Below are 26,000 nucleotides of genomic sequence, written 5' to 3' on the forward strand. Positions count from 1 at the left end.
CCAGGCGTGGCTTTAGGGGACCTTCCCGTGGGCGGGCGCTGGGCTGCGTGTGCTGCAGCAGAGCTGACAGGTGAGGAGCACATGGACATTCCAGGGCGAGGCCGAGCTCAGGGATGTTGCTACAGCTGCTGCTGACCAGCAGAAAATGCCAGGAATCACTGGGGCTGCAGTGGCACAGCTCCCTGCAGGGTTCACAGTCCCAGAGTTCCCCACATTCCTTCACCTCGGGGGCAGCTTTGCGAGCAGCACACCCCTCTGTTCCAGGGGCCTGCAGCAGCAGGACAGCTGTTTGCCTTTTTAACTGCTGGTTGGCAGGAGCTGTGGCAGGATGCCAAGGAGCCAGGCAAGAGCCTTGGGCCTGCAGGGAATTGCCAGCCCGCTCGTGCGATCGGCGCCCTCGGCAAAAGTTAAATGTGCCCGTGTATTTTGGGATAAATCCTTCTCCTTTTGATGTTTAGTAGCTGGGCCATAATATCTAAGAGCGAGCTGGGGGGGCATGCAGAGACATAAAACAAGGGACAGAAATATCTTTGGATGCATTTTTAATGCTCTGGTTTGCAGCTTGATCAAAAGGGTGCAGTTTGATGGCGATGAGTGTTGGGAAATGGTCACTGTGGAGGCAGCAGGATTGCTTTGTCAGAGTGGGATGGATTTCCAAATTGCATCCCAAGCGTGTTATTAGAGGATTAAAGGGATGGGCCGTTCACCTTGGCTAACTGTCCTGAAACTGTGCTTAATAATACCTATCAATATTATGGAAATGCTGCTGTAACAACAAACCACAGTTTGAATTTGCTTTGTGCCTTGCAAATGACAAAGTCACTTGTTCCAGTGTTGGGAATGATAATCTTGTTTTTCCCAAACAAAGAGTGCTTCAGTTGCTGGTGTAGTGATAAATATTTAATTTTCAAATGTACCACCTAACTTCCTTTTCTCTGAATTGGCCTCAGCAGAGGGTAACAGCCTGCAATGTTACTCCTTCATTCATTAAGTGAAAACTTAAGAGGAGTTCCCATTTTTGTTGTCTTCAGGAGCAATAAATCCTTATTCCTTATGAAAATTCATCTGTTGTGGTTTTGACTGACATCACCTGCTGCCTGGAAAAGGCAGGTTTGTCTCTGCAGAGGGGAAATAGCCTCAGTTTGCACCAGGAATGTGTAGGTTGGATATGAGGGACAATGTCTTCCCCAGGAGGGCTGTCCCGCCCTGGCACAGCTGCCCAAGGGATGGTGGAGTCATCCCTGCAGGGTTTCCAGCCGTGTGGATGTGGCACGGGGGGGACACAGGCAGTGGTGACCTTGGCAGTGCTGAGTTCATGGTCGGGCTTGGTGTTCTCAGAGGTGTTTTCCAGCCTAAATGGTTCTGTGATTCCGTGGTTTTAGCACTTCCAGATCTGCTGGCATTGCGGCAGAAGAGCCAGGGGAAAAAATGCAGTATTTATTGACTTCAGTTCTCGGGGCAGAATGGTAAGGGAATTGGTTCAGAATTCAGAGCCTGGGTGGCTGCTGGGTTCTGCTTCTGAGTGCTCATCTTGTCTGTGCTGATAAATGGTCCTTCAATGTTGCACCTCAGGGTTTGTCACCAAGAATCACTGGGAAAACCCCTTGCTGCTCCTCTGAGAAGTCAGTGAGCCGCCCCTGAGACGGGATGTGACCTGCCAGAGGGAACAACCTGTTCCCTGGGGTGCTGGTTTGGGAATCAGGGCGTTATGGTGGGTTTGGGAGGCTCCAAACTATCTGCAGCATGTTTTCTTCTTAATAATAATAATAAATACCCTGTTGTGAAGTGATTGTATTACCAGCTGGTTCCTGCTCCTCCAGCAGTGGCATGACCAAGTCAGCCTTGCCTGGGGTTTGGGTTTCTCCTCCGGGGACTGCTGAGCCAGTTCCCAGAAAAGGTGTCATGTCTGGGGAAGTGAAGTGCCCTTCGTGTTTGGTGACGGGCACTTGGCACATTTTGCTGTTGATTAATTGCTACAGGAGCCAGGTCTCTTCACTTGAGGAATGATCCTGGGTCTGTTGGTGTGGAGTGATTTCCCTCCGGCTGTTCCTGATGGTGGCAGATTTAGCCACGGAAGCCTCTGGGGACCCTCTGTGAGGTGGGGTGGGGTGGATCTGAGTGGTGTTTGCGCTGTGTTTGGCAGTATGTTGTTTAAAAGTTGTGTTTTGTGGGGGGAAACCCAGACTAACCAAACTTTGTGGGCTTCCTGAGTCACTGGTTTAGAAGGAAGGCCACGGGCTGTCTTGTGGTGTCAACAGCAAGGGGGAGGAGGCTTTGTAATTTGAGCATCTATCCAGACAGAAACCCAGCAAAGACCAGAAGAAATGCAAACCTATAGTTAATTTTAGCTGGGAGTTTGGGATGTAGGGGGTTTCTTATTGACTTTTAATGTCAAGGGCTGTTAAGGGATGGGGAAGAAAGGAGCTTCTGGGGCAGTTAGTCCCAGAGCAGCGTGAGCTGGGACACCAGGCTGGGCTCAGCAGCTGGTGCTGAGGAGCTTTCATAACAGGAACCTTGTGTTGTGCTGCATGGTGGTGTCTGTGATGTCTCCCCGGCTCTGTTTCCATGCAGAATCCCAGAGGCACGGGAAGCACAAGCCCCACGCTCAGAATTGACTGTCACACTGTCGTCTTTGGTTGCCTCTCCCTGTATTACAGTGCTGTGATTGTAAATCATCCACAGAGCCACCGCATTGCTAAAAATAGGCCATCCCTTTTACAAATGCTATTACAATTCTGATATTCAAATGCTAAACCCTTCTCTGCAGCGTTAAAAATAGCTGTGAATAGATGGAGAAATTCTCTCCTTGGTCTCAGCTGAGCAGTTAAACATGCAGTGTGTCCAGGGCTTGATCCCGAGCCTGGCTGTGTGGGAGCTGGGGCTTCACCCCTGTGCCTTCACCCCTCATCTGCTCCTGTTGTTGTTGAACACAGAGGACAAGTGGGTGGGAGAGAGAAAAGAGCAGGAAATGGATCAAAGGAAAGTGAAGAGCAGCCAAAATGAGATGGGGGAAATAACAGAGCGGAGGGGAAACAAAACCACAGATTTAAAGCAGAAAAGTGGACGAGGCTCCCTCCCAGCCCCGATGCCGGTGGGACAGGGACCGGGGTGTCAGTCAGACCTGCCTCCTCGGGAGGCTGCGGGTTCAGCCCTCAACCACTGAAAATTGCAGCAAGCCACTAATTGCCTTTGGGAGGCCACTGACAAGGGTGGGAGAGATCCCAGGGATTGAGCTTGGTGGGAGGATCAAGGGCTTGGCAAGTTGGGATGTGTGCTCCCAGTGCTGACACCCACAGCCTACATGCTCCAGGAATGCACAAATGAAAGGCAGGTGTTTATTTCCCTCTCCCCCCACAATGTTCTTGTGCATTAACTGAAGTAAAATTTAATAATAAAATACCATTTCGGCAAAATAACTTCCTTCAATTTGCCATCAACAAAAGACTTATTGGAGAAGAGAATTTCTTCCAGGGTGAAGTAAAGGACAGGCAAACAGGAATGACCATTGTAGATTTAGTGGGGAAAAAAATGGACTTGTCATGTGGCCTGAATGTCATCTTAATGATATTATGAAGCAAGGAAGGAGCCAAACAATGCCCACCTTTTATCATGGAAATGAAGGCCAGAAAGGCTTTCAGCAAACACTGTTTAGCCAAAAATAAGGGCAAAGGAAAATCTAATTTGACCATGTAATGCAGTTGGTCCAGGTGAGTGATGGGAGGACTGTTCTTGCTGCCTTTGAAATTCCAAGTGCAAAGAGATCCTTTTCTCTGTTCTGGAGGGAGGAGACCAGCACTAATATTTGTCAGCTTAACCTGGGTTCAGCCAGTTCCCTTCAGATGGAAACCTCTCTGATGATCAGAGTGCTCCTGGGAGAGAGCCCTGGGGCAGGATATTCCCTGCAGTCCCTGCCCTGTGCAGGGCAGATCCCTCAAGGCAATGAGTTTGGGCCCTGGCACTGTGATACATGGCCTAAGGGGCTTGTCCTGGATTTATCCCAGGAGGAATGCTGCCAGGCTGGGGTGCTGTGCTGCCAGGCTGAGGTGGGGAGGGAAGGGCACTGGAAATCTCGGTGCCGTCCGTCTGTCTGGGACCGCGGCCCTTCAGCCCCGTAGTGCTCCCCCTCCGTGCCCAGCAGCTGCCTCTGGAGCTCTTCCCGCCTTCAGGAGGTGCTCCAAGGCAGGCAGGGCCCCTCTGTGCTCTCCCACCTGCTCTGGCACCATCCTGCTCTGCTCACAGCTGTGCATCAGCTGGCTCTGGAACCACAGCAAGCCGAGTCACCTAAACCCAAAGGGCCACGGATTCCAGTGGCAGGTGAAGCACCAGGAAAAGCCCTGCTGTGGAGAGGGGAGGGGATGGCTGGTCACACACCACCCCCAGGGTTCAGTCCTGCTTTGCAGAGGCCTCTGGGTGCTGTTCAATTAGCCAGTGGTGTTTCCCTGGCCGGATCAGCTGCTGATGTAAGCAGAGCCAGGATTACTGAGCACATCTGTTCACCTCACACTGGGTGCCTCAGGTGAGATTCTTGTTCCTGCTGTCCTGCTGAAGGTGGCTGCCTTAGCTCAGGTCTGGACAGACACGCATTCATTCGGGACCCTTCCCTCAGCGATCAAGGCAGGACTGAGTGGCTGCTCCCTGGCAGGTGATGCTGATGTGGGGAGATGTCCCCAGGGGTGCTGTGCAGCCCTCAGTGCCCCCCAGGGCCTTTACCTGAGCCCAATTATCCACTTTGCAGGAAGGGTCTGACGCAGCTGTAGCACCTTGTTAGTGCTTGGTGAGCACTTAAGTGCATTATTTTAATTCAGTGGCATCCTGGAGGGATTAAATTCTGGACACTGGCGTTGTTTCCTGGGCAGAGCACACTCACTGTGAGCACAGGGCCTGCCTCTGTTCATTCTTATCCTCCTCTGTGTTGCATTGGAAAATGAGGGATAGAGAAGATGGAAGTGAGCAGTGCCAGCTCTAGATAGTCCAGGTGTGGAGGTTGTGCATTTCCCTGACAGTGTGGTGGCACTTCCCAGTGGTGTCAGTGATCCTGGTGTCTCCTGCCAGCTGTACCAGCTTCCCCTTTCTGTCTGGCATCCCCACATCCTTCGCCTCATCCAGTTTGCTTCAGTTATTTTCATTCTGAATGTCATCTGAAGAGCTGTGTGGGGCCACAGGGTCCCTCCAAGCCAGTAAATCTCCTGACCCTGCCAGCCCGTGCCCGAGTTGCTGCAGCCATGGCTTGGATTTTCTGTTGGAGGATATGAAAGTAAAAGTATCTGAAATAGCTTAAGGGGCCTTGGCTTCAGTGCTCATTTTTCACTGACAAAATCCAGGCCAGCTTTGTAAAGGTGAGCAAAACCCAAAGTTACGTGAGGAGGAATGCTGAGACTTTGGCTGGAAGGGAAAGAGAGGCTGTCCAGACTTCTGGCTGGCTGTTCTCAGGAGGGGTTGGTTGCTGATCCCTCATCCTCAACTGGCTCGTAAACCACCCTTGATTAATCCAGTAGCAGGTTCCAGTGGGAGGAGAGGGAGCTGTGCTAGTCTGGATGAAGGAGAATGTGCCCGAGGAGCAGGCAAGGCCAAGCTGCAGCTCCTGCAGAGCTTCCAACCTGCCCCTGATTCTGCTGACTCAGGACCCCCTTTCTGCAGCCGGGAGAGCCTTCCCTCTGTGCTGGGAATCAGGATGGCCCAGGGCAGCGAGCGGGGATCTGACAGGGCTCACGTGTGCAAGGGTGGTTTGGGGGAAAAAAGACCAAAAAAAAGCCCTATCAGCATTCCCAGGGCTAGAGAATTCCTGCACAGCCCTGTGGCCACCTGCTGCTCCCAGGGCTCCTCCCGGGATGTTTTCTGGTGTGTCCACTTTCCTGTTTAACTTGCAGTGAATTCCGTGTTCTGATGGGTGGGATTTTTTTCTGGGGGAAATCTTTGTGGGTGTTCCCTGGACTTGCAGAGAGGGTGATAACCCCCCTCTGATCCTGGGAGCCTCCCTAAAGCCTGGGCAGGGTGCAGGGTCCCAAAATCCCCGTGCTAGAGACAGAGCTGCTGTAGGGTGACTGTCTGGGGTAAGGGAAGGAGGGAGGTGATGGCTTTGCCTGGGGCTTGGAGCATTGGAGACCCAGTTCATTTGGATGGGAGCTGCTGGTGTCCAGCACCCAGGGAAATGAAGCTGCCAGCATCATGCAGGTAAGGAAGACACTCTGGACTGGAATCTCGGTGCTGTGTTGTCTCAAATGAGGTGTGTAGAGATTGTTACTTTGGGGGTAAAACATTGCTTTTGTTGTTTCCTGCCAGTTCTGTTGATAAAGAGAATGGTGATGAGGCTAAATGTGAACCCACCAGTGGAAATGATTAGTGTTAATTAACGTGCAGTAGCTGTGCAGTCACCCTGTCTCTGCACAGACCCCGTGCTCTGCCCTCCTCCCAGCTCAGTGTGTGGGAGGGACACTCAGTACCCAGCAATCCTGCCCCCTGGTACCAGGAATAGGTGGGACGTGGAGCTTTCCTGTCACTCGGTGTCAAAAATCAGTGGGGGGAGGTTTAACACCAGAGGTGCAAACTGGAAATGTGAGTATCCATTTCTCCCAACCCGCAGTCTGCCCCCTTGCTGGTTTATTGACCTCTCCCAGCACCCGGCTCTCCCCGTGCGCGGTCGGTGGTGCCTGTTGTGTTCTAGCTGACAAACTGTGTGTGTGGGGTTTGCTCCTGCCTGACACCTGGATAGGGAGCCCGGCCCCTCCCCTTGTGCTGGCTGGGTGGGAGATGAGCTCATGGATCCCTGCGTTGCCTGGGAGGAGCTGGGAGGCAGCAATCGTTTTCATCCCTGGAATGCCAGCCCTGCTGACTCTCAGAGGGAAGGCAGTGCCTGGCAGCCCTTGGGCTGGACGGAATGTCTGAGGCTCTCCATGATTTCCTGCTCTCCAGATTCCCCTCCTGCCTGTAACCCACACCCAGCACTGCTTTGCCCTGGGTTTGGCCAGTCTGGAGAGGTGCCTTGCTGTGCTGCAGCTCTGGAGGCAACAAATCCAGCCGTGTGTCACGGTGCCCAAGGCCTCGGGATTGGGATGCTGGATGGGGCTCTGATGGTCCCAGCAGGTGCCAGCATTGCTGATCCTGAGCTGTAAGCAGCCTCAGGGAGAATGGCCTGTTTTAAATCAGTGTTCAGTGCTGCTGTTCCTGCCTGGTACGTGGGTTTCTGGTGTTGAGTCAGGCTTGGACAGTCCCCAGTTTTGAGTTTCACCCCCTCTGTGTTCCCTGCAATAGCATCTTTTAATGTTGTGGTTCAGCAGGGAGAATCTGAGAGCAGCCACTGCTGAAGGGAGCAGAGGAATACAGAGGGCTGGGTGCCTGCCTTGGGAAATTGGAGGCTTTCAGCAGCTTCCAGAAGTTCAGAGGTTTTATTTTAAATCAGGATTTCTGTTCATCTCTCAGTTGATTTCCCAAAATTCAAGCTTCTGGAACAGGGTAGCACTTGTATTTGTGCTGCTTACGCCCATTTTACATCAAAATACATCACAATAGGCTCTGGGAAGTGTGCAGCAGAACTGAGCTGCAGAACAGCCCCTGTGCTGGTGTACAGGACCTGTGATAATTTGGAGTGGCATGAAGTTCTAATAGGCATTAAATCTTTGCTAAATATCCAGCATAACTCCTGTGTATCTGCAATTAATAAGTAATTCAGCCATGCCAAAGTCAAGCAAGCACAAATCCCCTTTATACTGTACCATCTGTCTAATCTATCTGTGTCAAATATGGCTTGTTTGGGTCTGCCCTTCTACAGTCTGTGCCGGGCAGATGTCAATTAACATTTCTGGTCACCAAAATACTTTTCTCTGGGTGTTTGTAGCTCAGGTGATCAGCCTGGCTTTGGTGCTAGTTTGGATAAGGTATTGGGTAAAGGAGAACATGGGAGTCAGCACAAATACGTTTTTGTCATGGTTGGCCAGGGGTTTTTTACAGCTCCAACCCCTTCCCAGCAGTTCCTGAGCACAGCATTCCTGTGGAGTGGCTGAAGAAGGGCTTGTCCTTCGGGCACTTGCAGGGTGACAAGCACCAAAATGGATCTGTGGATCCCTCTGTTGCCCAGAGCCTGTTTGGTGTGGGTTCACTGCTGCCCTGGGACAGCTCTGCTGTGTTTGGCTGTGACTTGCATTGCGTTTGTGGAGTGCCAGAAAGGAATACTTTACAGGAGCTGCTGTTCCATCCCCGCTCCGTTGCTGTGTGGGAGCCCTCGGTGCTGGGGCAGTGCAGGTAGAGGTGTTGCAGTGGGACAGGACTAAACCCTGGGTTTTGCAGGCACCCTTTCCTGAGGAGGTCCTTCCAAGCCAAAGGGATGCAGTGCCACGTGTCCTCCTGGCTTCCAGGGGTCGCAGGAGCAGAGGGAGCTCCGGGGGCAGTGCTGGCTCTGGGGGCTGTGGATGTGTGGCTGCACCAACACATGGGGGCTTGTTCTGCCTCCCTCCTCTGCACACGGGGTGAGTGACTTTCAGGAGAAATAGGGATTTGCAGGATTCAGAGGTCCTGGAGGGTGTGTAGGACAGAGCCAGCCCCCGGAGCAGGGCAGGGGGGCCTGCAGGAGGGATGCTCAGGGGCGGTGTGACTGGTACATCCACGTGATGCCCGGGTTGTGATGCAAAGCTCTCAGCTTTGCCAGCTCTGGTGCCCCTGCCCTGCCCTGCCCAGGGTGTGAGCACAGCCTGCTCCCTGTGGGTGTGAGCACAGCCCACTGCCAGGGCTGGGGACCCAGCACAGGTTTGCTGTCTGGGGCTGTTACTGGAGCAGCACACCCCCAGCCTGCACTCCTCATCCCAGGAGAACCACACTGCAGAGCTTCTCCTGAGGTGCCTCTTCGGAAAAAGCAGCCACGTACAATCTGAAAACTGTGCGCTTTTACTTATTCAGTGGCCTTGCCACGCTCTGCTGCTCATCCACCACCTTCCCTCTGCCTCACTGGCTTGGTTTTTGTCTCCAGCCTTCACTTGCGTGTGCTTTACACAGAGAGACTCCTGGTCTCCAGACAGCCCGCTGAGCAGGGAGAGCAAACTCCAGCATTCAGGAATTAAAATGGCTGAGTCGCTGCGTGGTGAGACGGTGTTAAGATGGAGCCAAGCAAGCAGATCCTTCTGGAAACAAGAGGGGTGGCTGTTGCTGTCCCTGGTGAAGTGACGAGGCTCCTTCCCGGGTGTTGTTGGCACTGGTGCCGTCACCAATAGAAATGTTTGATTTAGAATTCCACCTTTGGTGCTTCTCCCCGGCCGCAGTAAATCCCAAGTGGTGCACGAGTAGAAGCCAACAGGAAGAGAAAGGACAAAGCCCTGCTCCCAGCTCAGCTTTAACCTCTTGCTGTCCCCAGCACGTGGCTTTTTGTGGCGAGTATAATAATTGAAAAACTGGCATGGTGTAATCCCGAGGTTTATATCAAAGCCTCTTACGGGTGCATCACGCATTTCCAAACACTCCCATTAATGTATTCTCTTGGAGAAATGCACTGATCCAGGCGCTTCCTGGGTTTACCATTCCAAATAAGGATGCCTTAATTACTGCTGACCTGATTTGAATACGGGCCGGGCTGATTTCATTTAAAATATTGATTGCATTGGATTGGTTATGCTTTTGCTTTATTCCTGGAACAGCCATCGTCCCCTCTTAAATCTGTGTGTTGGGATCCAGCCTTATCCCTGTTCCCATCATAGAGGGACGCAGTGCTGGGCTGACCTTGCCAGTTAAAGCTCTCCTTTTGCTTTGCCGTGTCATTCCTCAGTTTCTGCAGTGGTAGCCGGCTCTGGTGTGTGGGTGGAAGCCGTGGAGAGGATGGTGGTCAGGGCTCCAGGACACATCTGGTCCATCCCAGGCTGCGGTGCCAGCACCACTTGTGAGGTCTGGGGGAGCTGCACTTTCCCTGAGGAACTGTTCCACTGCATTTCTGGTAACGGGGGGAGCTGGGCTTTCTCCAGATCCACGGGAGCTCCGGGGCTGACATCAAAGCACAGCTGGTCGGGGAGCGAGGAGAGCATCCGACCACAAATAATTGTTCCAGCTAGAAATGCCAAGTGACAGTGAATGGCATTTGAAACAAGTGCTGGGGTGGGTCTGCTCAAAGCTGTTCCTGGTAGGGCTTAGAGAACTGGTCCCACTGCATTTAAACTGTCCAACCAGTGTCAGGTCTGAAATCCTGCAAAAGAAAGGACTTCTCTGGTTGAGCGTTCCTTTGTTTTCCCTCTGTGCTCTCGTTTGGCAGTGCTTTGAAAGCCTGAAGATTTTGGGTTTGCCTTGAAAGTGAAACAAGGCTGAGGATTTCCCGCAGGAAACGAGGCTTTTCGAGCCTGCGGAGCCAGCGAAGAGCTCTCTCCTCTGGAGGCTCCTCCTCGCCCAAGATGGCTGTGGAGGGATGTGTGGGAGAAGGGAGAAGCAGGAGGATCTGGAGCGCTGCCAGCCCTTTACAAGGGCTGTGTAGTAAACAGTCATTAGGTGGAAAATGATCAGGATTAGCGCTTTCTAAATGGCCCCAGGGCTGTGATGTTTTTTGGGGGGGTTGTTGGGGGTTTTTGATAGTGTAAATCTGTGGGTGAAAATGTGAAATTTGTGAGAGCCTGAGCCCTTCCAAAGCAAAAGCTAAATAAGGTTCTGCCGTTGGGCTGTGAGTGTTCCTTCATGACTGTATCACCCTGCTGTTCTTATTCTTCCTTTATAGCTTTTTAATCCTTACTAGATTAAAGAATCATTGTAGGTACATGAAATAAGATAATATTGACATAGGGACTCATCTGTTCAGAGGCCAACAATGAGGGCAAGTGAAGGATGCCTCTTCCTTCCCGTGTAGGAATTGCTTCATCTATTTCCATAACCCGAGACAATTCAAGACCTTAGTCTGCTGAAATTCAGGGACAAGGCATTCCATGGGAAGCCCTGGATGCAGGGATGTGAGTGGCTCCAGAAACTACAGTGGAGCTGGATATGATGAGCCACAGAGACTGCTGCAGCTTTGCTGTCCTTGGAGGCACTTGGACAGATGCAGATCTGATGATGAAAGCAAAGCAAACCCCGACAAAATGAAACACCAAAACCCCGTGAATTGAATTGAATTCTGCTTTAGTGCCTCAGGTTGGAATTTAGAGCAGATTTGGGTGGCCTGTGCAAATTCTGAGAGAAACAGCACCGTTTCTGAGCCACGTTTTATACACCTGGAAGAACCACAAGCAAAAGGGCTGAGGGTTTCAGGCCATCACTCCACCCCTTGTGAACAGCAGAAAACAGCTCAGTAACTGCTCAGGCATGGAGTCAGTGTGTAGTGGAGGTGTTTCTTCCCTGAAAGCACAACTGTGACTGATAAAGTGCATTTCAGAGCTGTAGGAGAAACTTTAATCTCCTTAGACTTATTCCAACCAAATGTACCAGACTGACTCTTTTTCAGCTGGGAACTGGGTGTCTGAATCTGTACCGAGGTCCCGACCTTCATGTGACCTGTGATGTGTCAGCCAGGGGCTGGGGAGGATGAAATCACCGCTCAGGAAGGATTTACCAGCAGCTGTGGGAAAGGTGGAGGGAAATGCCAGGTTTTCTGGCCAAGTCCAGGTGTGTTTGGGCAGGGAGGGGAGGGAGCCTGGGTGCCGCAGCAGAAGCATCGCTGTGTTGGTTTGCAGCAGTACAACCTCTTTTTGGTGGTTTAGCCTCCCCTGTCAATGCCTGGAGAAACAACCAAGTGGAGTGTGCCTCATTCTGCTGTGTTGTGCTGGTGGACAGAAACTGTGATGTAATTTGAAATGGCAAAACCATCACAGGCCAGTTATGAAAAATGCCAGTGACTTCCCTGTGTTTGTCCTTTCCTAGTGGTTGCTCTCAGCCCCAGAACTTTGCACCTCCCCAATATTTTGTAGAATTGGTTTTTAATGAACCAGACTGGCTGGGACTGGGTGACTTTTGCAGGCAGCTTAACCTGAGCCTTGGCCTTGGTGAGGTTTGGGCTCTGTGTCCCAGGGAAGCAGCAGTCCCCAAAAACATTGAGCAGATGTTGCTTGCCAGATAATAGAAAGGAAAAAAAAAAATGGTGAAAATCATTAGGTATTTGGAATACTAAGAGGTTTAATCATGCATTCTAACTGCTGGGGATCTGGCATGATGTGTCAGGTTTAGTTTTTGGGCCATGAAGTAAGAAAGAAATGGTCTGATTGCTTTCGAAAGTTGCCAGATAATGAAAACAACTGCCAAGATCTTATTTAAATATGAAATGAATATCGAGTGGCATTTATGGAACTCTGAAGGGAGATTGTTACTAAGAGGAGACAAGTGGAGATCAGAAGTTATTGGTTTCTGCAGGAGGAATTCTGGAATATTCTTCCAGGATAGCACACATAGTTATCTTATTAAAAACTCCAAAAGCAAACAGGTGATAGAAACAATCTGAAAGATCCTGTCCACTGGGGAGAGCTCCATAAATCTTCAACATCTGTACCTAATTATTGAGCTTCTCCAGGCTTTTTTTTTCTTCCTGTAGTGCACATTTCTCACTATGAACTAATAGTACATAATAATAAAATCTTGGGTGTCTGCCAGCACAAACAGGGCTTTGGCTGACTTTTCCAGTGTTTGTGGAAGTAGGAAAGCAATGCAGCTGTTGGGTTGGGCCTGTGCCAGCTCAGGATCCATTTCCCAGACAAAAAACTCCGATCAGAAAGAAATAACCATCAGATATGTTCTGTATCGTTGCTTTGGGCAGGTTTTTTATCGCTGTCGTGGCTGTGGGGTCTGTCGGCGGGTCTGGGGCTCTGCACCTCGAGTGGCCACACAGTCACAGTGGGTTTGCTCGAGGTTCTTCCCCCGTGTCTCAGGAGATGGGTCTGAGACCATGGTGTGGGAATACTCGGTGCTGCTTCACTGTGAGCCCAAGGCAAAGAGCCATGAAGGTTTTGGGCCAGTTTGCTGTTATTTTGTTCCCGTTGCCGTTTCCCTTCCCGGGGTGTGCGAGGCGGGCACTCCCTGCACACCAAACCCTGCCTGTGTGGGACCAGGAGCTGTTTGTAGCCAAGTGCCAACAGCAGTAGTGGGATATTTGGAAGGGGACAATGTCATTGGTGTGTTTGTTTGCCTGTTTTGCTTGGAGAAGGCAGAGCTGTGAATAAGGCGCAGGACCTCGTGCCCTGGGCTGCTCTCGGGGAGCCAGCGTGTGTGGCCCTGGGGAGCAGAGGAGCCCTTTTCCCGGCCCTGCCTCCTGGAAAACGCCTCTGGCTGGTTGTGCAGCCGAGTTCCAGGCTTTGAGGGGTCAGTGGGCAGGGCTGGTCGGGGTTTTTGTGGTGGCTGTCCTTGGCTGGAGGAGCTGGAGTCGCTGGGAGAAGTGTCTTGGGCGTGGTGTGCAGGACAACACTCTGAGTGTTAGCAAACTGACATGGAAAACCTGGAAAGAGCCATTGCTGTGTCACACATAAAATGGTAAATATCTCTGTCTCACATAAGGCAGCACATAAGGATGTGCACTAAAATATTTATAACAACAACAAAAAACCCAAAACTCAGCCACAGTAGAAACATCAAAGAACTGAAATACCGACCTGAGTTATTTAAGATGTAGCTTTTCTGGGCTTTTGCTTCCCTCCTCTCATCTTATTTCCCAGGGTTTTAAATTCTGGCCCTTGTGCTTTTTCCTCCCGGGATGCATCTCAAACTGTTTGGTCACAAATGTCCTGAATAGCAAATTGACTTAATTTAGATGGCATCAAGGCTCTTTAACCCATCTCCAGGGCGGGATGCTCGGAGGGCCTGCAGGCGTGCATTGCAGTGAAGGCAGTTATGATATATATTTCTTTTCCTTGCCTGACTATTTTATCTATGCATCAGATGAAAGTTGAAGGGGAAAGGTTTCTGTTAGTCTTGTCGGGAGTTGGCCGAAAAAAATGTGAAGAATGTAGAAAGGAATTAACAGCTGGTGTCCATTTAAAACTTCCATGTGGGCAAACGCAGGGAATCTGCTCGGTTTTACCTGTTGTCTTCCTCTGGTCAGGGCCCATTAACCCCCAGAGGTTTAGTTCAGGATGAGGAGGCCAGTTTGGATGTGGTGCTCTGGGTTCCCTTGCCAAGAAACTAATGAGTGGATGATGTGTTTTGTTTCCCCTGGGGAGGATGAGACACATTTCCTCCTCTCTGGGAGCCAGCGGCTCAAGCTGTGCCTGGTTACTTGAATCAGAAATCTTGTTGGCCCTGTAGGATCGTGCCATGCGCTGTCTGACTTGGTGATTTACTTGACTGCTGACATTCCCCTCCTTTCCCGGGGAAGGATCCTTCTCCAAGCAGCTTTGGCTGCGGTTTTGGTTTAGCACAGCCAGGGATGTGCATGTGCAGTGCTGCTGCAGTTTGTGCTGATAGGCAGGACCATTTTTAACACCCCTGTTTTCAAGGGGGTGTTTAGTATCAAACTGCTCTGTTTCTCAGTTCACTTTCCAACCCGTCGTTAATCCAGTATTCCCTCACCATCAGCTAAACTCTGTCTTCACATCATCTCACCAAAACAGAAGTTGTTCTAAGTTATTCTGCGTTTATTTTCCTTGAAGAGAATGACATTGACTTCGGGGTTGGTGCTGGAGCTCCGTGTGCTGCAGTAACCAGCTGTTGCTCCAGCTCTGTGCCTGCTGTTCCCTTTGGGAGCGTGTCAGCAAACCCTTCCCCGCTCCCGCCCCCGGCATCTGGGGTTTGTTGCTTGTTTGTTTGCTAATTCAAAACCTGCCGACTGCGTAGCAGGTTATTTCATCCAGGCTGGCCCTTTAAATTGCTTCCATGCCTGCCTGGCTGTGAAATATCGCTAATAAACAGAGTCCAGAACAAAAGCCTCCACAACAAAACATCCTTTTCTCCCTGGGCGTCTCCCTGGGTGCGGTTTCCCACCGCTGCTCTGCAGTTCGGGGGCAGAGCCAGAACAGCTCGCTCTCATTCTTCCTCGCTGGAAGTTGTCATCGATCAGGCAGCCTCCCCCGAGCAGCAGCTCCGAGAGGGAGGAGGCTCCTGCACACAGCCTGTCCCGGATTTCTCCTCCTGGGCTGAGTGATGGAGCCTTTCCCTGCCCTTACATAAAAACCTCCGGCACGGGGGAGGTTTGTCGAGGTGTAAATCAGCGTAGCTTGACATTCCTGCCTGTTTTCGTGCCCTCTCCCTCAGGGGCACGGCAGGATTGGGAGTGTGCTGAGCCTCCCACGGCTGCCTCTCGTTCCGGCGGTGGCTCAGCTCGGCACTGCGGCAGGAGCCGGGTGGGCGGCAGCCTCCTCCTGGGCTGGGATCGGGAAAGGGAGCACGGGCAGAGCTGCGGCTCCCGCTCAGCCACAGCTTCAGTGTGTGCTGGTTGGGCTGGGGCCGTGCGGCGGGGTGGAGAGGGGGGACAGAAGGGCAATGGGGACGGCAGCTGGCTGAGCGCTCAGCCCGGGGACTTGGCAGCCTCCTCCCGTAAGGAGGTCAGAGCGATCGCATCTCCTCCGGAGACAGGAATGTGCTCCTGAGGGAAGCGTGGCAGTGCCCGCAGGCAGCCCCTGTGCTCACACAGAGCCAGGGCAGGGCTGGGGGGCTCTCGCTGCGAGTGTAGTTCGGGGTCGTTTCTGGGTGGGACGCAGAAGTGGGGCAGAACCCTCCGGGTCTGGCTTTGCGGTTGAAGCAGCCCCGTGGCACAGACCTCTGGTGCCTGTCCCTCCCCAGACACTTGGCTGTGGCTCTCTTCACTTGAATGAATAAAACAGACACAAGCCCATATCAACAGCTGTGTGGTCACACAGAGGCAATCGCAGCATTTACTGAATGACCAAGTGACTCCCGAGGGGCACCTTTTCCCTGAGGGATGTTGAGCTGTAGGTTGCAGACTGTCAGGGCCCTTGGGCTGCCGTTGTCTCCGTGATGCTGCTCAGCCAGGTCCCACCTGGCACTGCCAGTTTGCTGGAGCGCTGTCCAAATCAACAGTGATGTCACCGAGGGCACTCGGGGTGTCTGGCACTGCCTGCCAAGGTTGGGTCGTGGCCGGGGTCGAGAGTGAAGCTCCTTCTGCACAGACAGTGGTGCCTTCCTCCAAAGGGGAGCCAACTGTCTGACAGACCCGAGGCAGCAGGACTGGCTCTGCTTCCAGCCCTTCCCACACACACAGCAGGTTCCCAAGGCTCTGCTTCTCCTAAGCTGGGTCAGAGCAGAGAACAGGACATGGGAAACTCCTTTCCAAGGGTACCTGGTTTTTACTGGGACTCTGCTCTGCATGAGCACTTGAAAAATACTAAAAAAGACTTTTTGGGTTTTTTTCTTCCACTGTGGAAAAAGGTAAATACCACTGTAGACAGTTGCCCTGTATTTTCACATTCCTTTGGTGAAGGTCAACCCACAGATAGCCTCCAGAACATGGTGATACTAAATATTGTCCTCTAAATGCTCTGTGACTGGGGAAGGAATTTTATTTGGTAGTTTCTTTGGAAGCCTGCTGATAACTAGTGAAATACATCAGCAATTCCACGGTCAAAATCTTCTGAGTGTTTGTTAGTGGCCTGCTGACAGTGGTATTCCTCAGAAAAAGGCCTGGCACGCCAGCTGCTGGGTGCAGACGAGCCCCTGGATCAGTGCACACAGGAGCTGTCCTGTAAAGCCCTCACAGCATGCAGGATGCTATTCCAGTCCCCTCCAGAACACAGGCCCTGGGTTTGCTGCTCGTTTCTCACTTTTCAAAGTGACCCAGCTGCGTTTGCTCTTGGATGGCCGAGCACCGGGACAAGGCTGAACGGCAGATTTGGCAGATTTGTTTAAAACTCGTTAACTGACACTTGAATTTTCCTCCGTGGGAACACCTTCCCCAGGCCTAGGCTTTGGAACAGGCACTTTCTGGATGGGTTACCCTACTCAGAAATGCAGCTCTGCCTGAAAATGGGATGTAGAACTTAGAAAGGATGCAGGAATGGACGTGGGGAGAGAAACTGCAGAGCAGAGCTGGTGCCCCAGGCGTTCTCCAGCTAAGCCATTTGCATGGCAGGGCACTCCCAGATATCCCAATAGTTCCAGAGCTGTCTTTCACTGACACAGGAAACCCTATGAAGGTGGTGGAAGTGTTTTTCAAAAGTGATTGACCAAGAGCTGCGGATTGAAATCTGCGGCAATGCCTTTGTTGCCTCAGCAAGAGAAGCAGAAAACAGGATGGCGGGTTCAGAGAACGCCCAGCTGATGTTTCAGTGGATGCTTTGGGTGCTGAGTTACATCTCTTTTGGCCATGTTGGATACCAAGGTGGTTTGTGAGTCGAAGCCGTGCGTGATCCGTGGATCTCACCGGAGCAGCCATGGACTCCCTGCTGTGGGTACTGCAGTTGAACTGTACTTGTACAAACCTCCCTTGCCCAGCAGTGATCCTTGAAGGACAGCCACAAACACACAGGGAAAGAGGTTGAGTGCTCTGTGTTTTTCCTAAAAACTAAACCAAGGGTTGTATTCTTTGAGCTGGGCCTGGCGCTGGCGGTGTGGGGGGTTTATTCCCACAGCCCTCCTGGGTGTGCTGTGTAACACAGGCTCTGCTGGATCCCAGCAGCCTTTCCCTGTCAGAGGGATGGAGGAAGGAGCTGAGGGCTGAGCACAGAGCCCTCCCCTCAGCAGCTTGGCACAATGTGTTTTACATTCTTGAAGTGATGAGGGGAAAGGAAAGGCAGTCCCAGGAGGGATTCTGTGCTCGCTCACTCCACCCTGACGTGTTACGAGTGGTAAGTTCAGTTCTGCCTCATCTTTGTGCTCCTCTTTATTAACTTCTTTCCAAAACCTGCCACTTTCTACCTAAAATGTCTCCGATTTTTTCTGCTTTAGACTTTTCATGGTTTGTACAGTTGGTGGAGGAGCATGGGCTTCTCTAGAGGATGGTCGAGGCAATGTCTACTCGGGGATGAAATCCATCTGAAGCCTCTCCCTGCCCCCTCTGTGTTTAGGAGGCTCTCCAGATAATATTGCCTCATCTTGGGTTGCGTCCTCAGCTGGGTGGAGCTGCCTCAGGTTACAGAGGACAAAGCAGGATGCTGTATATCAATTAAATTATTGAAGTTATATATCAATTAAATTATTGTAAAGTCTTCAGGAAAAGGTGGGATCCAGATTTGCTAGGTAGTGGATGGGAAAGGGGGTGAAACTTTGTCCCTCTAAATGCAGAGAGAATCAGGTCAGAAGGTTTTAATGGTCTGTGCTGGAACTGGAAGGTTTGAAGTAGAGATTCCTGTTCACTAAATAAGCTCTTTTCGTCTCTCTGAGCTCCTCTGTGCCCTTGGCTGTGCTGGGCTCCTTGTCTGTGCACGTGGTGCTGGGTGTGCACCAGTGCCCTGCTGGCAGCACTGGGGTCTCCAGCGGGGCACTTGCTGTTCACAGTGAGCAGCACAAACACTTCCTCAAGTTGTTTCAGTGCTCATTTCATATGTACCCATGTCCCAGCGGGAGCCTGATATCCCAGGGACCTCAGAAGGAAAATAAGAGGCTGCAAATCACTCCCAGCTCCCTGGTCGGTGGTTTCAAGTGATGGGTTATCTGAGCTGTGGGAAGCAGAGCTCACTCGTGAAGGACGGGCTGCGTGATTTTAATGACCTTTGCAGGCTTTTCCAGCCTGGATTGGGAATAAAGAGGCTTCAGTCTTGCCTCGTTTGTGCATTCCTGGAGTGCCCTACACGCTGATTGTGGCATTTGAGTCCCTGGTAGCACAGCCTGTCCCCCTTGGCTGTGACCTTTCAGGGAGCTTTGGGCTCTCGGCCTCCACGTCCCGGGGCCTGGACAGCCAGAGGAGCCGGCACCACAAAGTACAATTGGCTGGGGAAGCAGAGACAAAGGCATGGAGCACTCTGGGGCTGGAAAATGCAGAAACACTGCGGTTCTGTTTGCTGAAGGAAAGATGGGATTGGGAGCCAGACCCTGCATGCGAGAGAGGGAATACTGGAGGTCAAGGGAGTCACAGCCTTGCTGAGTTACTGCCTTCATTATTTTGGGATTGGTTTGGCAGCTGAAACAACAAGCCAGAATGGGAGTGTGTTATCCTCACTGCCCTGTCAGGACAGGGAAGCTCCTGTCCCTGGAAGTTCTGTGCTGCAGTTCAGCAGCACAAAGCCTGGGCAGGGGAGAGGCTGGAAAGCATCTCCTGGGCTCCTGGTTAGGGAACGGCTGGAACTGGGAGGTGCATTTTCCAGTCTTTCTAAGCTCTTTTATGCTCAGGAGTTCAGTGTTTCAATCCAAGGGGTCTGTAGAGCCCTGGGTTTCTAACCAGTGTTTTGTGAATACTTGAGGATTTGACTTGTGGGGGTGTTTGTGTATTTTCATTTTGCATCCACCCTCAAGCCTCTCCAAAGATGTCCCTCTTGACCTGTGCCTGGGCCACTTTCCTCTTTGAGGAAGCTTAAGGTGAGAATCCCACCCTGATGGGGTGACAAAATGTGGCCGGAGGCTGGGAGTTCAGAAGAACTTCCATTCCCTAGCTTAAATATCAGTTTAAAATGACATTTCAAAAATTATTAAATGCTTGTTGTGCTGCTGTTAGGAGCGAGCTGAATGTTGCTCAGAATAAATGCAAAGTTTGTTTATATTTTAATTAGATTTTCCTTTTTTTAATAATAATCACTGCTGTAAAGTGAATTTGTTGGAGTGATGAGATGGTCTGAGCCACCAGTAGGAGAGAAGTACAGACTGGGAGGGAAAGTATCCTGCAAAAAGGGTGATGGAATTGATTTCTGTGCTCACCCAGCCTTGGTTTCAGAGGGGTACCAGACAGGAGGGAGTGTGTAATTCTGGTTTCCCTGAGGTACATATCTGATCTGTAGGGTCCCTGTCACAGTGGTTGTGCTCGTGCTTGTCCCCAGACCCGTGTGCTCTGGTGACCTGCAGGTGTCCCTGTCCCCTTTTCAGCCCCGTCACACGTGCAGTGGGAATGCAAGATAAACACACAATTCAGCTTTATTGCCAGAAAAAACCCCTGTGATAGGTTGGGTAGTGTGTCTGTTTACATAAGCAGTGAGACCATTTGGGCATTGCTGTTCAAAATAGATTTCCTTCAATCAGAACCCCATGAAAACCTCTTGACAATCCTTGGTAAGAGTAACATGAGTCTTAAGTACAGCTTAGCGTGTTTCTTGGAAGAATAGTAACTCTTGAAAAAACAGTGTTTACTTTAAAGATAAATGTAACTATTAGGAAGTAATTCCAGATGTGTGGTTATGGCAGAACTTCAGGGATTACAGTCTCAGCCTGTTTAGTGAATTACATGATTGCATTTAAAAGTAGCCAATGAATTTTTTAAAATGAATTCATTCTTCAGATGGGCTGAAAAAACCTGTTTATTTTCTATTATCTGAGGAGAAAACAGAGCAGAATCTGGTGTATTTCTGTAAATAAATACAAAAGGTCTGACCCCTGGATATGGCCTTTGAAAGCTGTCTGAGAAAATGCTCTTCCTGGTAGCTGACTTTTTTTTCTTCCAGCCATTCCTTCTTTTTGAAGATAATGCCAACCCCCCCGCCCTCCACTTATGCAATAGGTTTTAAAGAATGCTTTGAAACGAAATGGTTTGATCTCTTTTGTCTCATGAGGTCCTCTGGCACTGTATCCGTGGCAGAAGGCAAGTGTTGTGTTTTATCAGTGAAGAAGTTTGGGGCTGTACAGACCTTTCTTTGCCTGTCCTGGTGGGCCTGTGCTGTGGGTTCAGGGCCTGGAGCTGCTCCATGCTATTTATTAGTACACCCCTGTGCCTCCTCGTCCCTGGAATTGCCTGCTAATATCTCCAAGCCCAGGTGCAGCCAGCGCTGGCAGGTGACTTTAGGAGCATCTGGACTAGCTGGGAAACCCCAGAGCCTTTTAAGCCCTATATAACATCCTAGAGCCTGTCTGATTTGGGAATGGTGATGAAACCGGGACCTGCCATTCCTAAAGTGCCTCGATCCCAGTGTGCCTGTGTTTACCAAACCTTACTGTGGCTTGGCTTGGAGGATGCTGCCCGGGATGTTGACAGCTGGAATTTGTGCTGCCTTTGGCTCTCCCCAGAAAACATTGTTCCTTTATTAGCTGGGTGTTTCAGCTCAAAGCCAGGCCAGGATGTTTAATGACAAAGGCTTCCCTCAGTGCCTGTGCTCTGTGTTCCGTGGGGCTCTCTCAGTGGGGTTGGTGGGTGCTTTGTGCAGAGCACTGCAGGTGTCAGGTTGAAATAAATCTGTAAGTGTGTGCGTGTGACATGTTATACACACACAGGGTGTTCAGCACGTGTCCTTCAAGTGCAGGGCTGATTCCATGGGTGACAATTACACTCAAGGTCGTTAATAGCGGACTCAGCTGCTTTAGGAGCTCCAGAAAAATTCCCAGCCGTTTCCCCCCCGTTATTCTCTGAGCGGTTGCTGGTGTCTCTCGAGTCATATGGGGACATCCTTAATGTAGAACCAAGATGTGCCGCTGTGGCCCAGCCCAGCTGCAGGACCTGCACTCCTGCAGGCAGAGCCTGGAGGTTTCTGCTGGAGCTCGTGTTTATCTTCCCTCCCTGTTCCCGGAGGCTCCGGCGGGTTGTGCTGGATCAGAGCTGCAGCAGGAGTCAAGGAAAACGGTTTTCCAGCACAGGCTGGAGGTGGTGGCTGCACACTGTGGAGCTGGGTCTGTTTTGGGATCAGGATTCCATTGTGTTGCCCCCCCCTTGCCATGGAAGGTGCTGATTTTTATCCCTGCTCTCCCTGTTCGCTGTCCCTGTGCTGTGGAGCCACATCCCAGGAAAGGGAGCTTGATGTCAGGGAAAGAGGCACTGCTTTTATTAGATTCAGAACAAGGATGCAAGTTTTCCAGCCCTATAGGTGGGGGGATAACAGGCCATTTCATGCTCAATTTAGCTTTATCTGGGATAGATTTTGTTTGTGTGATGCTCAGGGAGGCTGAGAGAAGTGATAAAGCACAAGTTGGAGCTGAATTTATTCTGGATCTAGTTATGTTTATGTCTAAACAGCACAGATACATAAACAAATGAAACCCCATGGCTTGTTCCATCTATATTAAATTACATGTCACTGCATCCCGATTTTGGGGTCACAGCTTTTATTTTGACAGCTGGAGATGCAGCTTTTCTATCTTCTCTTACTTGGGCACTGGTGAATATAGACAAAAAGGAAACTGATGCTGTCGACCAATCTGTTCCCCCTTGTTGTTTATACCCTGGTTGCTGCATGGATTTAATTGGAATTAACCCTGATTCGTGCCCGTGTCCAGGGATCACTGGGAGGTTGTTGCCTGGGCCTGATGCTCGCTGAGGATCAGCTGGTGAGTGCCGTGCAGCGTTGCCGCGAGTGGGATTTAATCCTTCCCCCCGCCTTCGCTCCATCCTTTTGTTTGTCCATCGCGGTCCCCGCGGGGGGCAGGACCGATCCGTGCGCGGCTCCTGCGGGCATTGCCGCGGGATCGCCGTCCCGACGCCCTTCCCCGGAGCCCTTTCCCTGGCGTTCTCCCTGCGGGGCTGAGGCAGCTCCTGCCCTTCCCTTCCCTGCCCTTCCCTGCCCTTCCCTTCCCTTCCCTGCCCTTCTTTCCCTTCCCACCTGCTGCGCGGCCCGAGCGCCGTCACCGCCGTAACGGCCCCTTATGTAACCGCGGGCCTTCTGCGGGACGGAGACACCCGGGCGGGGCCGCGATCCCGGGGCCGGCGGGGCACTGACGCCGCCGATGAGTGACGGTAACACGCTGTTTGTCGCCCGCGGGATGATTTATGTCGCGACATGTCGGGAGGAGCCATGCTGGGCCCCCCCGCGCCCGGCAGGTGGCGCCAGCGGGGCGGGCCCTGAGGGCGGGATCGGCTCGGCCGTGAGGGATGGGCGGGGCTCGGCCGTGAGGGCGGGATCGGATCCGCCGTGAGGGGACGTACCGGGCCTGCTGTGAGGGCGGGATCGGATGCACGGTGAGGGGCGGCCCCGGCCGGGAGGGCGGGATCGGCTCCGCCGTGAGGGGCTGTCCCGGACTTGCCGTGAGGGCGGGATCGGATGCGCGGTGAGGGCGGCCGCGGCCCTGAGGGGCGGCCCCGGCTCCGGCCGTTCGGGGTCGGCCCCGCCGTGAGCCCCGAGCCCGCTGCCCGTGAGGGCGGTTGTGGCCGCAGGCAGCCCCCGTTCCCCCGGCCGGGCCCCCGCGGCAGCCGTGAGGGGGCTCGGCCCCTGTGAGGGGGCTCGGCCTTGCTCACGTTTAACTGCATTTCTAGTGAGTATTATGTTTTACAAAGGCGCGCAATGTGTTCTGTGTTCCCTGTGCTCCTCAGGGCCGGCCCTGGGGTCTCCCTGGGCTCTGACTGATGCCCAGCCCAGTTCCCGCAGGGTTCAGATCCCTGTACAACCTCCCTCCTCCTCCCCAAGAGGTGTCTGCCTCACTTACAGCTAGTGCTGATAAATACATGCAAATTCCTGCTAGAAAACAGAATAAAAATGGCAACAGCACCCGACTGCCTGAAAGAGGAGAACCTCACCCCAAGAGCTGCGTTGGTGGGTGCCATGGTGTTGTTGGAGAGAGTTCAAAGCAATGCATTAATTAGTTGGTTTTATCTGGATTAGTTCATAAATAAATTGCCAGGACCAGTCACAAAGTCAGCATTTGCATGCAGAGATGGAAATATTTCTTCAGGTCCATGTCAAAAGGCTTCTGCTGGTCAAATGCTTACGTGGCCTTTTAAGAATCTGCTTTTTTTTTTTTTTTTTCCATCAGTATTTACACCATTTTGTAAAGGTACTGAGGTTGTCTTTGCGCTTGAGGCTTTTTTTAGCTGAGTTACCCGCAGGTCCATATGTTTTAGCCAACACTCACAGATCTATAAAGCTCTTGGGCTGCTTTTGAAAATAACAGTTGTGAAAGTATCTTGCTGCACTATTCCGTACATATCCCACTTTGTGGCTTGGAACATTCTGGATATGTGTATGCAGCAAAGCTGCTGGCTCTTGTGAAGTACTTAATTTTTAAAGAATATGCGTTCAATTATTTGTCCTCTGAAGGACTCGTTGATATCTCACCTGTTCTTGAGCTTGTGCTTCAAGTCACTGATTTTTGAAACCAGAAGTCTTGAGCTTAAACTTCACGATTCTCTTCCAATGTATGTATATCGTCTAAATGATTATTGTTGTTATGTCTTTCACAGAGGTTTTTAAGAGGAATCTGATGGTGAGGAGAGGTTAGGAAGACTCAGGATGACGACGACGGTAGCGACAGACTACGACAACATTGAGATCCAACAGCAGTACAGCGATGTCAACAACCGCTGGGATGTGGACGACTGGGACAACGAGAACAGCTCTGCTCGCCTGTTCGAGCGCTCCCGCATCAAGGCCCTGGCTGGTAAGCACTGACCACAGCAGGGACATCCCATCCCAGGCTTTCCTTTCACTTACAAGCTTGTACTGACTCCCCTTCTCACCTCATCAGTCTCATCAGTTATGAACCTTTTTGGCTGTGCATTCAAATGGTTTTGATTAGGTTTCTGTGATTGATAATGATGTCAGTTTCCAGATTTGGGAAAAAAAAAAAAAAAAAAAGAAAGCAGAGGGATAACAAAGCTCTGGTTTCAAATATTTTCCTTTGGAGGTGTGCAAAACATGTCTCTTGCCCTGGGAAGGAGGAATGTGGTAGGTGGAGATAGCTGTCACATAGTGACAAATGCTGGCCTGTACATTTTTTCTGAAATACTTGCTGTCTCCTGCTGAATTCCACTCTCGTCAGCAGAGACATGAAATTGGATTGGATCTTTTTGTTTTTGAAACACTGGATTATTGCGCATTAGAGTCTGTACATTAACCAAATTTGTTTATGCAGCAAAGAGATGATGTCATGTCCTCTCAGCTCTGAGGCACTGCCCTGCAGAGCAATTTTTATGCATTCTGTAAATGATTTCCTGACTTTTACGGTAGCATGCCCACATTTCTGACCTCTGAACAAAATGCCTTGGCAGTGTGGGACAAGCACAGAAAACAGCTCAAAATATGCTGAGCGTTGTGCCGGTGAAATCCAAGCCCCAAGGACAGTTTTAAACCCAACACCCCATGAGGTGTGGAAGCAGGTTTATTAAATCAGCTGCACTGAGACACAGGTATCAGCTGCTCCATTTGTGATTCCGATGAGGCTGGCTCTGGAGTGCAGGGTGCCCTTTCTCCTCTCAGTTCCAGCTCTGGGGATGTGTTAGGTGCAGAACACCTTTTTGTGTCAGGCACAGGGCAGGATCAGGTTTGGAGCTGAGCAGCAAGGGAATGAAGGAGTTCATGCAGGTGGGCAGAGAGCAGATCATATAACTCTTCCTGAGGATGAATAGTAATGGTATCGACTTAATGGAACTGCTCACAGAGAGGGTGTGTGTTAAATTTTGCCATCTTTAATTACAGCAGTTCTCGTCACGAGGTGGGTTTGGAATGACAGGGAAAATGCCCGATCTGGACAGGGCTGTGCCAAGTGGGGTCAGAAGCAGTTTGTTGTGGGGGTAGATTGGTGGTGGACAAAAAGAATCTCAACTTGGGTTGTTTTATTTTAGCAGTTTAATCTTGTTTGAGGAAGAAACTGTGTTTTACTCCTGCCACCTTTAGTGGTTGTAGGTTATATTCTGCTGCTTGGGTGGGAAATGCTTTTGAGTACAAAGCTCACGAGCCACGTTCGGGTCCCACATCTCACCTTACTGCAGTCGGTTGTTCCACTTACTTTTGTAGCAAACAGAGCTCCCCACCTGAGTAATGAATAATAAACATGAAACTCTTATTTCAAGGAGAAGTAATGTAAGGAAAGTACTTGAATTATTTAGACAGCCTAAAACAAATACCAATGTCAAAGCAAATAATTTTGCTGAAGATTCCATTCAGAGGCATATTTAAACATTTTCCCACAGTATGGTGTATTTATTTTTCTTCTGAATAAGCATTACTCATAGTTATTTTAATTTGATACATTTTCATACCTGTAATTCTCTCCTGTAAGTGCTGAGACTGCCGTGTGCTGCCAAAGCTTGGCTTAGCATGCTGCACTGCTGCAGCACTGCTTGAAAGCCTAATCATGGTGCAGGGAGAGAGGAGGGAAGAGAGGTTTGTGTTGCA

At 51.1% G+C, this 26,000-nt stretch overlaps 1 protein-coding gene across 5 annotated transcripts in view; it reads left to right on the plus strand.

Annotated features, from left to right (window-relative positions):
• The window catches only part of SPTBN1 (spectrin beta, non-erythrocytic 1), a 111,601-nt gene that overhangs the window by 9,086 nt on the left and 76,515 nt on the right, over positions 1 to 26,000 (plus strand). For 4 of the 5 annotated variants that reach the window (XM_050316968.1, XM_050316969.1, XM_050316971.1 and 1 more), the window contains exon 2: positions 24,068 to 24,264. In XM_050316968.1, coding sequence (XP_050172925.1) covers positions 24,117 to 24,264 — 148 coding nt within the window. In that variant the 5' untranslated portion in view covers positions 24,068 to 24,116. Of the gene's footprint in view, positions 1 to 22,602; positions 22,628 to 24,067; positions 24,265 to 26,000 lie in introns of those variants that run through there. The other variant, XM_050316967.1, reaches the window with a different exon arrangement.

The sequence above is a fragment of the Myiozetetes cayanensis genome, unplaced genomic scaffold (assembly GCF_022539395.1).
Source record: "Myiozetetes cayanensis isolate MyiCay16 unplaced genomic scaffold, myiCay2020 scf2-11, whole genome shotgun sequence".
Lineage (NCBI taxonomy): Eukaryota > Metazoa > Chordata > Aves > Passeriformes > Tyrannidae > Myiozetetes > Myiozetetes cayanensis.